Source organism: Copadichromis virginalis, unplaced genomic scaffold (assembly GCF_057382275.1).
Source record: "Copadichromis virginalis isolate Kocher_CV1m ecotype Utaka unplaced genomic scaffold, C_Virginalis_male_GT1.1 unmapped_scaffold_1, whole genome shotgun sequence".
NCBI classification, from domain to species: Eukaryota; Metazoa; Chordata; class Actinopteri; order Cichliformes; family Cichlidae; genus Copadichromis; species Copadichromis virginalis.
The window spans coordinates 9,744,358-9,760,097 of record NW_028188589.1 but is presented as its reverse complement, the minus strand read 5'-3'; the positions used below and the strand labels follow the sequence as shown (position 1 = coordinate 9,760,097).

The 15,740-nt window shown below is 39.5% G+C and overlaps 1 protein-coding gene and 1 long non-coding RNA gene across 3 annotated transcripts; both read left to right on the top strand.

The window, feature by feature from the left end:
• Nucleotides 1-313: 313 nt before the first annotated feature.
• On the top strand, nucleotides 314-1,276 carry LOC146679787 (uncharacterized). The gene is made up of 3 exons (XR_014918502.1): nucleotides 314-568; nucleotides 1,045-1,084; nucleotides 1,230-1,276. It is a non-coding gene; the product is annotated as an uncharacterized LOC146679787 (long non-coding RNA).
• A 2,820-nt stretch (nucleotides 1,277-4,096) lies between these two features.
• On the top strand, nucleotides 4,097-7,668 carry LOC146679786 (uncharacterized). Of its 2 annotated transcripts, XM_085450143.1 has the most exons (4): nucleotides 4,097-4,499; nucleotides 4,585-4,692; nucleotides 4,770-4,943; nucleotides 5,546-7,668. In XM_085450143.1, the coding sequence occupies exons 2-4, from the start codon at nucleotides 4,642-4,644 to the stop codon at nucleotides 6,176-6,178; spliced, it is 858 nt and encodes a 285-aa protein (XP_085306269.1). In that variant the 5' UTR covers nucleotides 4,097-4,499; nucleotides 4,585-4,641; the 3' UTR covers nucleotides 6,179-7,668. The 2 variants fall into 2 exon arrangements, with proteins under 2 accessions (XP_085306269.1, XP_085306268.1); XM_085450142.1 differs by having other exon boundaries at nucleotides 4,097-4,692.
• The last annotated feature ends 8,072 nt before the right edge of the window (nucleotides 7,669-15,740 follow it).

Here is a 15,740-nt window from a genome sequence, read left to right as displayed (position 1 = left end):
TTGAGCTACGTTTCAGAATGGTTCGTAGCAATCTTGTTTTGATTCGTGACCTGCCAAGATGGTGCTGCGCTCCCACAATGCATTGCGACATTACGTCAACTCCAAAGCCCTTTGCGTGCAGGAGTGTATGCGCATGCGCATTGCCACGGTGGTTTAAAAAATAAAGATATAATGAAAAGTAATTAATAAAAATTAAATATTTAAACATTCCCACAAATGTGCAATGAACGTGCAAAAACTCTCTTTAGTAGTTGTTGCTGTTTCTTTCTTTCTTTCTTTCTTCTTTTTTTTTTTTTTTGAAAAATAACGACGTCTCTGAGGCGCGAAATCTGACAGCGAGAGGAACGGCCGGATACAGGAGACGGGAAGAAACAAGCCGATTATGTTCGCGTTAATTAAGTGGTTGGAAGATGTAAAATTCTCAATTCTGCCAACTGAACATATACGAGATTTTAATGAGGATGAATAATTAGCCGGCATGGAGGAAACGGACCTTTATTTCATGGAGTGGCGACAAGAAGCCAAGGCGGGTGGCCAGTCTAAGAAGCCTCCATCATCAAGCTAGCAGGTGCCTTTTCCCATATAATATTACTTTATTCTCGTGTATTTGGAACGGAAGCGTAGAGCTGCCACCCAGGCAAAAGAGAAATATAAGTATATCACGTTATAACGTGAAAAGTTTATCGTTCTAACAATATACTATCATGTTTGAACAACATGTTTGAACAACATTGTACGAAAAATGTACATAATTATCACGTCCGTACAATATTGTGCGAACGTGACAATTATGTATATTATAATAACGTGATATTATATTATACAAACATGAAAAGCATAATGTTAGAACAATAAACATTTCACGTCATAACGTGATACAGCTCTATTTTTCTTTTGCCTGGGTGGCAGCTCCACGCTTCCATAATTTGGTAATCAAAATATGTAACTTAATTAATTATATTGTGACGTACTTTTGCCTTTTCTTATTATTCTGCCTTCTCAATAACTATCAAAGCCTATTCACATTTAATTTGGCTTTCACAGAAATCCTACCTCTCCTTCTGGCTACAGAGTACTTACCAAGGTTAGAAACAAAGAACAGTTATGCTTTATTAATGTTCGCTAATTACAATGTTCCACATTTCCTTGCTTTTTAAGTCATTTTTAGGCTTTTTAGAGTTTTTGTTTTTTATTTTTTTAGCAGTAATGTTTCTGCCTATTTATTTCAGCCCATGAAATCGAATGCAGATCTTCCTAATGTGAGATTTACATAAATGTAAGTAATTTTGTTTGTCATTGTCATTAATGTCGTTGCTGTTGTTGTTTTTGTGCAGTTTGCAATCATATAAACCTAGCAAGCATCAGTCAGCACAGTGACTAACCTAAACAGATTCTTGCTTTATTCACATATATTATATGTAATTATATATACCTGCACATTGTACCTAGGGTTGCAGCCACTTGGCCCCACCCCATTGTTGTGACAGCCCTGATGTGTGTGTGTGTGTGTGTATATATATATATATATATATATATATATATATATATATATATATATATATATATATATATATACATACTAGGGGTGCAACGATACACAAAATTCACGGTTCGGTTCGGTTCGATACTTTGGTGTCACGGTTCGATATTTTTTCGATACAAAAAAATGTTCATGCATTTTTAATTTGTCATTTATTAAGATTATAAATATATATTTTAACTCAAAAGTACAGTTTTTAAATTTAACCCTAACCCTTGTGCGTGTTTTTTATTTTGACAGCGAATGCGCACCTGCGGACCACTTATGTGCAGCCCTGGTTATTTAGCTCATCATATTGCAGCCACAGAAATTCTTTTGTCCATGAAACCATAAAGCTGCACTTTCTTTTTGCCTTATAGTCTGATTTGTCATAACTTCTCCGTTTTGTGGTAAGCTTTTCTTTGGCTGTCACTTCTTCACCCTGACCTGTCTTATTTGGCTCAGCAGAACTGAAATGCTTTTACACACTCACTCACATAAGCTCAGCGATTCTCTGCGCGATCAACCTCTCACATGTTTAAGCTGCGGGAGATTTCACTTGTCATGTTTGCATAGTAAGCTAACGATTAATAAGACGATGTCAGAGGAATTGGTGCACAAATTATCATCACTCACAGATCAGTGCTGTCACTCTCTATACACAGTTCGCACGATTGCAAAGTGAAAGCAAAAAAACAAGCGCAAATTCAAACGCGACTTCAATATGTCACATATTGACAGTGGCTCACCGATGCCAATGACATAATTACCCAGCTACATTTCTGAAAGAATGCAAAAGCATTGACATATATTTTTCCTACAATAGCCCGACGGGCAGGGAAGAGATAGATTTTGGTAGCCCGACTGAAAAAAATCGCTAGCTCCGGAACGTCGGGCTAGCGATATTGCGAGCCCTGTATCTGATTGAGGAATCACTCATCTTTGGAAAAGAGAGTTTATTACAGAGAAATGGCTCTTTCCAAAATAAAAGCTATACTATCCGCTTCTTCTGGGCTATATTCTCAGCAGCATAAGGAGAATCATGTGCTAACAGCTGTCTAAATGACTCCGCTAAAGTTAGTAGCATGCTTGCTTTTTTTTGTCTGCTTCCACTTGTCTTTGCACTAGGATGATGTCGGCGTAAATGTGCAGTCATATTCGTTGTGTTCCCACTAGTGCTTTCAGGTTAATCTCGTTGAAATGACCTTAACGCCACAACACGGCAAATCTCCGTTAACGAGCTACCGCCGATCGCTCCGTGCATGGGGCTGGACGGCCAACACGTTAACGAGCTAACTGCACTAGCACACTAGTTCCCACCCATGTAATTGAGCATTGCATGGCACATCCAACATACTGTTTTACTTTAGTCCATGACTCGCTTACCTTCAGGGTCATACGTCACATGAAAACCAAAATAATTCCAAACGCCAGATCTGAATGAGAGTGGGGAGGTCCATGTTGCTGAGAGCTTAACTTCTGTCTCGCTAGCTTGCCCTGCGCTCTTCCTTCTGACTATGCTGTCTGTGTTGAGCGCTCAGTGGATCTGCGCTCGACAGTGCAGCCTAGGCGGAGTAGTCGAACGCAGATTCACTGAGCGCTCAACACAGACAGCATCGTCAGAAGGAAAATTGATAAAATAAATTACAAATGTTGTATTGTTCGATACATATGCGTACCGAACCGAAAGCACTGTATCGAACGGTTCAATATCGATACGAATATCGTTGCACCCCTAATATATATACATATATGTATATGTGTGTGTGTTTCTTTTAGAATGTTTAAGTATGTAATGAGAATAAACTTATAAAATGAATATTCCTTGCTTGATTGATATGCTATATGTATGTTTTAAACATCAAATAAAGATTTCTTTCAGATGTTACATGTGAATGTGTTTTCTTAGAAATATATGAAGGGTTAAATTTATATTTTTTTGAATGATTTTAAATAAATTTAAATTGTATTTTGAAATATATTTTATTAATATATTTCAAAATATACAAAAAATGGCCAAAAAATATATGTGCTAAAATACATTTTAAATATATAAATATATTTTAAAATGTATTTTAGCACATATATTTTTTGGCCATTTTTTGTATATTTTGAAATATATTTCAAAATGTATTTTAAAATATATTTTTTTACCGTATGGGGGGAAACAAAGAATGGTCCTACCGGCTCGCCACTTCAATATGAAGAAGATTAATTCAAAGGGAGGGAACAAAACCTGACCTGTAGGTCAGAAAAACGTCCATTAGCACATCAAGTTCGATTCAGTTTACCGGTAAACAAATATATTTTTCTGCAAGCCTATGTAACAATGCAAATCATCATCAACCAATGTACAACAGTTAAATTATTAATTATCTTGGCTACGTAGCTTAATCTATACATTCCAGTAGCGTTCGCTACAAACAATACAAAAACAACAATAAAGAAAACAACTGTCTAACAGACAGCATAGCCGAATTCAAGGCAACACATAACAATAATCATTCAATCGCACTTTGTTTCAAAGTAAGCCCATTAAAGTGCTTAAGTAAATAAAAGTGTTCAGAAACAGCGGTTTTTGAGCCGGAGTTCTGCTCGCGGTGGGAACGCCGCCGCACAAAGTCATTTTTTAATCGCGCAAACGATCGACTGGTTACTGACAACCAAAAGGTTGTTTTTGGCAGATATTAAAGATCATGGGTGGGCGGGGCAAATGGAGCAGTTTTCTACAGTCGAGTAAAATTCCAGGAAAGAGCTGGGTGTGGCTTTCCTTTAAATCACATGATCAACAGCTTTAAGATGGAGGCAACTCGCTCAGTGTTTCCTGTTTCATTCTTAGACTGTGGCGATGGTAAGTAGCAGCTTTTCACTTGTTACCTGGCATCTTTTCAGCCACCAATGATAGTCATTGTATGTTATCAACATTTCACTAACTATGTTGTCTCTCATGTTTAAAATAGGCCGACCAAGAGCAAAATAGGTATGTCTGCAGACTCTGCTGTAGCCAAAGTTATCAGATCTCCTGTGTTTTTAAATCCCTAACTGCTCGATCATTATCATTTTAGAAGACAACAATTTCTCAAAGGAGGTTCAAAACTAATGCCTACAAGATTACCAAGAGGATGGTTCGGGGCTCTTACATGACTCCGGGAAGTCAACACTTGGTGGATGAGGTGTGTTACCTTTGACACTTTTAAGACAGTCCTGTTTATCACTACTAACAATAAGCAAATATGTTTTCACTCAACAGATCCTTCACAGCATGTTGTTTCTGGGCAAAATCAACAACATCCCCTTTTCTCCAGAAGAAATCTTCCCTAATCCTTTTGTTTTGGGTTCTTTAATGAGAAGATATCCCAGGCCTTTAAAGTTGTATTCGACTCAGCTTCCCAGGCGAAGTCCCTTCTCCTGTGTGCTCGACATGGTAAGATAACTCTTCTCACATTTTCAGTCAATCTGACAAACTTCCAGTTTTTAGGAAAGTATAATGCAAAGTGCTTTTTTACTGAGAAATCCAAAGAAAATCCATACTGTACCTTATACTTCAACATATGCTTCTAGCTATACTTCTCCACCAAACACAGAGACTGCAGGAGAGCTGGAGACTTGCTTCAGAATTTGTTAGTTCTAAATAATGTCTAACAGAATCATTATTGGAGATGCTTACAGTCTTCAAGGCGTATATGATGCTGTCACTGTGTAGCTGCTGGATCTGTTAAGCTCAAAGACTCTAAATTCAGCGTGTTTTGACAGCCCGGCATAGCAAAATAGAAAAAAAAGGTCAATTAGCAAATTTAATTATAAATTAGTGAGAACAAAGATGGATTTTTGCTTATTGATTTAAAATTAAATAGATTTTTGTGACTTGTTTCACCCCTTATCTTAAAATGTCTAAACCAAAAGCATCCAATGGTCCTGCATAGTTAAACAAGTCAAGCAGCGAAACAAACATGTTGATCAACTTTCTATGAAAAACAACTATATAATCAGGTGCAACACTTTGACCAGATCTGTAACTGTTTTCAGATCGTCCTGCAAAATAACTCAGAGAATGAAGAGCAAATAAAGCAGAGTCTGCAAGATCTCCTCACAGACTTGGACTTAGAAGAGAATAATAAAAAAACAGCTTTCGTCTCGTCCACCATCTGCATTTCTCAAAAATCCCAAACCAACAAATCAGAAAGGTACTGCGGAGTCTCCATGTCCACCAAAGGTCCTAACGCTGGGAAAATTATGATTGCTGCCTCCTGTCTTAGCAAATGGCATAAATATGTATCTGGTGCGGTGATGACCTATTATCCAAACACAGTCCAGAAAGATTACTTTGATGGAACAATTGAAGTACCTGGAAATATCAGGTGTGAGGCTTTTTGTCTCCGTGATGGTGCCAGAATGAAGCCTTGCAGATCATGTAAGAATTTGTTTGGCTTGAACACAGAAGACCTCAGAGAGTGGCCATATGGTAACTGTGCTGAAGCTGAGAGCCTGAGCAATTTGCTTGAAAATGAGAGAGAAGTTGAAACACATGTGGATGAATACTCAGCTGAAAAGGATAACAGGCAGAGAGCTGAGGATGAGGTTGGTAGGGTTCTTAGAACCGTGTTGCAAAGGATTCGGTTTAACTGGACAGGTGAATTTTACAACCCAGAACAAGAGTGAGATTTCATGAAATCATTTGCATTCATCATTCTGATAAATCAAAGATTCTCTGCTCTGACAGCATCTGTGTGGATTTTCTGTAATCACAGAGACGTGTATAAGCATGTTTACTTTCCATCTCCATGTAATTGTCACATTTAATAATTAAAACTGGCTTCTATGGGTTTTTGTTTGTTTGCTTACATATCTAGTGTTTAATGCAATATGAAGCATTATCAGACAGCATTTATTGGGAAGAATCCCATGTTTATACTGGTCTGTACCCAGGGTACACAGAAAATAAAAACACATGTTTTCTTATTATGATCCCAACTATAATTTACTTAAGCAAAAGCACTACATGTGTAGTTATAATATTTATAGCAGTTACTGTTGAGCTTTAAATTTATCATCTTAAATGTTTATATGCTGATTATATTGCTTTATATAAGAAAGGCCTAACTCTGAGTACACTCTGTGCCAAAAAGTGCTGACAGGAAACTGCATGCTTTTGCAGAAACGTGCTTTTGCAGCTAGAAAGTGAAGCTGATATATATCAGTTTTAATTAGTTTTTACCAACTGCTTGCTAGGGCAATCCCACGAGTTTGGTGTTTTTGTATTGAACATGATTCCAAGTGCTTTCTATAACACATAGCAGAGGTGCCACAACAAAGACTGAGAAGAGGACAGGAAGAGACAGTGAAAGAGATGCACTCCTTCGCCATTCATGTTAAAGCGTTGCATAGCTTTAATTTTAGAGAGTGTTGCATAACTTTAGTCATTTTTCTACCACAGGTGAAGCCAAGAATTGTGAAGCTCTCTTTTGGCCAAATACCAGAATCTGTAAGAAGAAGAAAAAACAAACAATCAAATAGGTCATTATTAAGAGGACAACAATCTCTTGATGATTATCCACAGTGTCTTTGATAACTCTGAGATACAAACTGTCAAGTATATACACATCCCAGCAAACAATAGCTGTGTTTGACTAAAGCGATTAATAACAAGGACAGAGCTACAATCACTACAGTCAAACATAAAGGGCTTAATCCTGAATCCAAGTCTGAGCTGTGATGCCGTTGGTGCTGAAAGCTGCTCAGATCCTGAAGCTGCACGTTTTGTCTCTCTCTAACCAAACCAGCAGCAAAAGAAGACACATTTCGCTTGACATAAACATTGTCATGAATTCCCTCTTACTTTTGCTGGTTTGCTTCCACCACCATTAAAACACACACAGAAAAACAACACAGCACAGCTCTCTGCCTCTCTCAGTGTACTTTAAGAACACCGTTTCCCATCTCAAATCTCTGTTTTTGGCATTATTCGCTTGCTTGTTATGAAGCAGTCTACCGTTGTTTACAGCCATTTTTTTTAATGACTTCCGACAAGACAGCCTCATTTCTGCTGTTCAATACCAAATTTTATTTATTTTTTTCAAATTAAGTGAAACTGCAAAATGCTCTGCTGTGTCTCTATTAAAACCTCTTATTAAAACCTCTGAATCACTTCAGCAGCATCAGCCAATGTACATTTGTTGAGTCGTGGTTCTCGTCTGCTTTTGTTCTACTGCAGAATAATATTTTTAAGGTTATCTACTGTAAAAAGCTAGGCCAGGAAAATCTGCTTCATGGTTTTGTGTTTTATCCTCAGTTACTTTGACACAAAAGCATCTGCTGTGATGCTCACACCTCTGATGAAGTTTCACAAGTGTCAGTACTGATAAATGATCAGAATTATAATGTTTCTGACTCTCTGAGTAAGAATTAAATGGAATCTAATTGGGACCTTGTGAATTGGAATTGAACAGGTTCTAGAAATCAGTGATGATACTCAGCTCCAATACCCACCTATGATATTAGGCTGACGAACGCTGACTGGGTTTCATTTACCAGCTTTTTATGTTCTTCCTGCAGTTTCCTCCCCACATCACTCATCTTAACTTTTTTCCAGTCCTCCTCAGTCTAAACAGAACACACAACAATACAAAGAAAAGCTCAGGTGATTGATCTCTAACACTAGGCATCCCCAGTCTTATTCTTAGCAGTCTAACTTCTCACCATATCTTTGAAGGCCTCTCCATTGTAGTAGCGCTTGGATGCTGGATACTCTATCGTTTTGTCACATAGTTCCAGGAAACTGGAAGCCACCAGATGCAGCTCCTCTCCGTCATAGCCGTACAGCTTTTTGTCCTCACGCGTCATCAGCACAAGCTCGTCACATGGACATGAGGTGCCCTTTACCACACCAATAACCTGCATTTTTACAATCTCGGGAAGGTAGAATTTTCCCCAGGCGTTAACTTCATCATCATCCCCGTTGTATTTGGTGTTCTCAAGCTCTTCTATCCACAGGTCAGCACCACTTGGCTTCTTCAGGTGAACGCACATGCTTTTGTTTTTGGAAACAAAATCTTTCACCCATTTCAGGTACTTTTCACCTGGAAAGAAGCAGACAAGGAAATATGGATGAATGTAGAAGTGTTGGAAAAGACAAATAGCAAGGTTATCCTACAGCAGTTTGTGAAAATGTTGTATCTTGAAATAAGCAGGCAAAATGAGGATCTCACTTATCTCATATGTTCTGACTACCGACTTTCTTCAGTTAAAGGACAAAAAAAGGGCACACTGGAGGCTGACAGAGTGTGCAATGGTGGGAATCATTTTGCAGAACTCACTAAAGTTTGTTTCTCCTGGAACAAGCTTTTTACACTTCGGCAAATGAAAATACTGTGTTAAACTAAAAAAGAGCACCAGACCAAGGTCTACAGTACTAACAGAAAAGCATGCCGTTACCTGTTGCCTGTCGACACAGCTGCTGATCTTCCTCACCAAAAAAATGAGGATCCCTGAAAGGAATAGAAAGGTTATGTTAAAATGAATGACTGTCACGGTGATCATGGGAAGCTCCAAAATATCACAACAATAGCTACGAAATCACAAAATGCAGTGTGATGTCTGTAAGCACCAAACATGACATCTCTGCAAATTCATCTTGAAACATGTAGGTACCTCACACGTACAGCTGCAGCCATCTCAGCCATTTATCACCTAGAAAAATATGTCATTGTTAAAACGGTTATGGAAAATCCAACTTGAGATGAAATCTACTTAAACAAGTTTGTGACTTTCAAAAACAAACAAAACATACATTTAAAAAATCTTTGCTGTTAAAATAGAATTAATTTTGTCTGTAGCAACTAACCGGAAATATAATGGTTTTTATCTGTTATTTGCTTGCCACTCAGTATATTTATTCTAAGCCTAAACACTATATGATAGTGTTGAGTTTAAAAACGAAACTAAGGTGAATGTGACAAACAAAGCGCCTTCTTGTTCTCGGTGATAATGTAAAGTTATTAATGAAAAAACAAACGAGTAAAAAACGGACTGGAAACATGTCTTCAATCAAAACTCGACAAAAACAAAGAAACAGTCTCACTTCTCTGCGACGCTCCCTAAAAATGACGTTACGTGTTACGTACCAGAGATTTCTATACAGCCCTTTATCAAGCCGAGAGAAAGTGACGCAAAACCCTCCAACTAATAACGACTAGCAGAGAGGCTCAGCTGAGTGTAGTTACCTGGTTTGCAGACGCATACAGACATTTCCTGTCCTCTCGGACGCAGCTGTGATAGAACACGTGGTGCATTACCGCCACCAACTGGCTTGGAGTGAGGACCGGAAATCGAATGAAATACAGCCGTGGAGTAGAAAGCCTGACATATTTTCGTACCTTGTCTGTGGAGTCAGCGCGTACAAGTCGTCATTCAAACAAAGGTAAGTCAGCTCGAGTACTGCGTGTGAAATGCGTTTGATTTCCCTGCAAACATTCACATTAGTGCAGCATAAATTCATTCATGAGGGGAAATTACAGTGAGAACATGTGGAGGCTGTTAGAGGGAGAAGATAGTGAGTTCAGTGCAGGGCTGTGCAGAGAGGTTTAAAGGGGCGGGTGCTCAAAGTTAAAAAGGGGCACATTGAACCAGGCTGAATAGAGATTGACAGACCACGTGACTTTCGCGCACTGCATGCCGGTAACTCGTGGCAAAACAATCCAAGCGCCGCATTTGCAGCACCGCAAGAAGTTCATTGTCGGTTCCAATACACTTTTGTGACTTTGTTGTGTGGACAACAGAAGCTTGTGTTATTACACGTGTGATGCCAGATGTAGACTTGTGGGCTAAAATGCTGCCTGTCGCTCAGGATTTCTTCTACAAAGTTGTGATGCCTGAGCTCTTGGCCAATCACTACACTGATCCAGAACCCAGTGTTTCACAAGGGCCACATTCCATGGATGTTATCGTGACAAAAAAAAAACCGAAAGAAAAAAGCTTGCATAGAAAACTAACCAGACAGTATGTCAATTACACCCGTTCAGAGACAACTCTCTTATATTGAAGGACTTTATTGTGATTTCATGTTTAGTGTCACTTTAAGGTGGACCCATCTTCCTGTACTCTGCACTCTATGGTTTGTGTTACCTGTTGTTCTGTCACTCACAGTGAATTATAAGATGTTTACATTGCTATAAATGTCTGTCACAACAGTCATACTTTGTTGTAAAGATTTGCCGATTTGCACCACTGCACTTTACAGCTGTGCTGTAAATTATCTCTTTATGTCCAGAATGGGCCGACGCAATCTCTTTCTTTTCAGTTTGTACTAATATACAGTGTCAGAACCAATACAAATAAAGTAAGTGTTGCACAAGTCTTTCATCAGGACTGTCTTTATTTATAACTGACAACAGTGTTACATGTTACTATTGAAGCTTACAGGACAAAGGCAAAATAGTATACCGTTGTGCATTATTTGCTGATTTGTATAAAAAAACAGCTGCACAACAAAACAATAACAACCACAACAAACAATTGATACAACAAATTGGAAAACAGTTATTCATCACTTGCATGCTTCACAACAACACTTGGGCACATATTTGTGAGCGCACATGACACAGCGACTATCTTATCCAGCAAAGTCATGTTCTCACTTTCACATGGCACCACAAAACCTAAACGGATGGAGTCATTTAGGATAGTGTACTTGGACCGTAGACAGCCTATAACGCGTTCAACATGGATCCTGACATGTGCCAGTTTTCGTGTGTCCTCCACATCTTTTGCTTGTAGCTGACTACGACCCCGTGTAAATGCTGGGATTTTTAAAGTGGCACCCATTAAGGCAACACTTTCCTTGATATCAAAACCCCGGTCAGCGAGCACTGTGTCCCCAGGTGACAGCTTCTGTAGAAAGCCAGATGTTTCAGCTATTCGTTTATTGCTGGTACGCCCTCCCCATCCTTTAGAAATGAAAGAGATGGTCCCTTGTGGTGTGATGCCAATGAGATATTTCATTGTGTGTCTACTTTTGTATGTGGAATACGTCTCCGCCATGGCGCGTACATTTTGTGCTCTCTCTATGAACAGTTCAAAACAGTCAATAATAACTGTCACCCGGTCACCAAACATCTCAACATACTGGTGTGGCATACTGGCCTGTATGCAATGTCTTCCCAGCCAGTGCACCAGTGGACTGAGGTGAGCGTATAGCACATTTACAGTAATGTTAAATACATTGGATGTGGTTGTCCGGCTAATATCAAAGATATGCAATATGTGCAATTGGAAGGTTGAGTCTTAAACGCATGAGAGACAACAAGAGCATCTGAAACTGGGAAATGTTCCTGTCAGTGTCTGGCAAGCTCGGGCTGATTTGTTGTAGCACCCCCATTAGTAAAGCAAAAGAAGGCAGCCCTGTGTAGAATTTAACTTTAGAGTTGTTATCTTTCAAGAATCCCATGTCTAATTTCCTTTTGGACAGTTCTTTTTGTAATATTACTCACTAACATGTGAGGTGGAGTGTTTTCGAACTGTTGAAATCTCCCAATTCTTTGAATCTTTGGGCTGAAGGAAGGACAATACTCGGTGTATAAATGCTCAATCAACAATCATTTATTTCCATATAATTCAACACTTATGAGCATTTGAACCATCATGATGGGGAGAGCTGCCTGAAGAGGGTCACAGCAAGTCTCAAAGTGGTGACGGGTTACACAGCTTTTTATACTCTCTGGTGGCCCCCACCTGGTCATAAAAGTCCAAACATTCACATTCTTTCACTCACGGCGCCTAAATTATGACCTCGGCTCCCTGTCTTTCTGTGTGAAGTAGGAAGGGGGGGTAAGGAATGTGGTTTTATCTCTTTCTCCACAGACACCAAGTCTCCTGCTCACAACCTTCTTCATATGATTTCCGCAGTAAAACATGTCAAGAAACAATGTAATACATTCAACAGTGTTGAGTAATACAGGTCAAACAAATAGATCGAATGATTTTCACACTCTTTTAAGTCAGAAGTATAATGCAAACTAAAACTACATACTGATCACACACTCTATATTAAAGGGTCTAATATGATCTACAGCAATATCATTATTCAACTATTTTGATTACATATAAATGGTAACATATAATAACAGAATAATATCACAATACCCTCTTTTGATCTCTTAAATAAGAGATCACTTACAACATACACTCCAGCATTGCAAGGTCCACGTCTCCTTGGTCCTCTGTCCCCCTTTAACGGGTGGACCATATGTGGGATGACCTCTGTGTTCACGCAGTTCAGATGCAAGCAAAGTTAGATTTACAACCATAACAGCAGTTACAGATGACACTCCCATTACTCCTCATTTTCCCACAGCTTTATTTTGGTGCTCCAGTTTTCCACCCCCTTTGATGCCACCTAATACCTTTCAAATGTACTTAGACTAGAACCTCTGTCTAAGGAGCTTTTAACCTTTATTTTTATTGCTGCAGCTACCAGTGTCTTCCAGTTGGGTGATTCTCAGCTTCTTTCTTCGACCTCCGGGGTTAGACCACCCTTTAGTCATTGCACAGTTCTGGGGATTATTCTGCCCTGATTTCAAACAAAGATCTGTGTGTTTTGGGGTCACCGCCGTGTCCCCCTTTTTGCCAAGAGCCTCTCGAACCTCGTTGGTCTGGTGTTCCTGGTTCTTGCCAACCCCTTCATGGTTATTGCTGTGTTTGTGGGATCCATCTTCTCAAGGAGCCCAAACGTCATGACACTTGACCCCAGTTGCTGTCGCGGCAGTCCCTACATCTGTCTCTGCTGTGAAGGGTCCTCATATCTCCATGTCCTCGTCTGGTGTCTGTTCCTTTCTCTGCAAGAGACAGAAAACCAAAACACCTCTCTCCCTAGCCTTGATAATCTAATATTGTTATCCATTGTTCTTCTAATGATTCAAATTTGGTTCAAAATATTGTGTTCAGGACTTATTCTAATCATAATCTATGTGTGTGTGAAAGAAATCAAAAATTAATGAACCATCTCTAAGTCTAACACATTATAAGCTTAAGTTTTACCATAGCTAAATTATTAAACACAAAAATAAACTCATAGCAATTTTCATATAGAAACTTAAAAGGTTAGTGACATCATATCTCCAAAAGCATCAGAAATTCTCCTCTTCAGTCTCTCTTATCGTCCTGCTCCTGCAAAAATAAAACAAAACAAAGCATCCATCCTTCTAATGCCGGCTGGGTGAATTGTTTGTTGGCATTTACTAATCCTAAAGTTGGTACAGTCATTGTCTCAGTCTCAAGTCAGTCAAAACTTTTAGTCCGTCCATCACAGTCCAGTCACATGCATTCATTCACACACATTCATACCAGATGTTGCTGATAATGGAGTCTCCCGCGCAACCTATTCGAGCATCCATCACCAGCAAGATGACATCATCATTTTTAAAGGAAAACAATTCCTTGTTGTTTTTTGGACCGGATTGACTCGGTGCAATCCTTTTAGATCAGTGTTCCCTATAAGTGAATTTCTCCCAAGCCAATTACAATCATGGAGAAGCACACTTTGCAACTGTTTACAGTAATAATATTTTATAGCTCTTTAAATCTCAATCTTTCAGGCCTGGTTAAAGAGCTGATTGTTAAATCATGAACTCACAAAATATCACCATATCACCACCTCTCAGATGTTTTTTTCCACAGTGCACTGTAACAAAAACAAAAACAGACGTAACCAACAAAATACTAATAACAATCACACAAACTAGGGCCCGTTGCAGACATGTCCAAGCATAAACTATCCCTCTCTCGCTTACGAGAAAGAACACAAGCCAAAGCTCACTGATAAAATCAAGCTAGCGCTAAGCAAAACCAAACAATCAACCAGAAATTCACAGGAACGTTTTGCTTCCTGCCGGGACAATATTGTGTGGGAATGAGAAGCTCAGGTGCCGTAACACCTTTTGTTCCTCCTTGAATTAAATCTCAATCACAGAAAATGCCGTACTCCAACCTAAACTTACACTATTAATTCATCATTTTCACTCTGTGCCACTGTTCCTCATCAGGGCTGTGTGAAGCACAGCAAAGAATTCAGTCAAGGCCTTGAGCCATAAACAGACATCACGCACAGACATTGTTTTCATAACCAAACCGTTTTAAACCTTATTAACTCTCCATAAATGCCCTCTAGGTGACATATAACACATTCTAAGTTATCAATGGTAATCAATGGCTCCTCATAAAAATTATGTATTGGGATGTTTGTGTGCCGCATTTTGCATATCAGCATAAGCAAAGCATTCTTCATTGCACAAGCGTGTGCATGTGTATGTGTGTGCATCACTTCTCAGTGAATCAGCATTCTAATGTATGTATGTGTGTGTGTGTGTGTGTGTGTGTGTGTGTGTCATTTCTCACTCAATCAATGAGTGCACCTGTGTTCATGTGTGTATTTCACTTCCTTCTGAATCTGTGTGTTTGTAGACGTGTGTGTTTTGTGTGTGTTCATATGTGTGTTTCTCTTCATTCTGAGTCAGTGCATGTAGATGTGTGTGTTTGTGTGTGTGGGTGTTTGTGTTCATCACTTTCCTGTTCTGGTGTTCTGGGTAAACCACGGCCTGAAGCGTGCCCTGGGGTCCTGCCCCCCTCCTTTTCAGTTCGTTTGCGACCATTGCTGCTGCTGCTGCTCAAAGTTCCGTCCGTCCTGGTTCTGACCCCAATTGGGGCAGTCCTTTCTCCAGTGTCCATGCTCACCGCAGGTGAAAACCTGCATCTTCTTCTGTGTTTTTTGTCCATTCTGAGGTGCCTTCTGTCCTCAGTTACTCCTCTTGTCTCAGTCACGCCCTTTTCGCCGCCCAATCCTCCGTGTTAGTCCATCACTGTCCTGCACAGTGTTAATGCAGAGTTATCAAGGTCAGCATTCTTTCGCTCGGCCTTACTTTTCATCTGGGCTTGGCGGGCGTCTCGTCACAGCTCTGTCAGCTGAAGCTGTCTGAGAATTTTCCCCCGTGTAGTGAAACGGGCCTTAGGTTTAGTGCTCTCCGTCTCTGCTGCATGAGATCACATTCCTGCAGCACTGTTGACATTTTCAGGTCGTTGTTGTGGGTCCAGCTATTGCAGCATTTGGTCAGTGTCACGTATGGGGGAGAGCAGGAGTCCAGTACGCCTCGGCTTTCAGGGCGGCAAAGCAGCCTGTAATTAAACATAAAGAGAAAAAACAAAACAAAACAAAAACAAACGAAAAACAAAACAA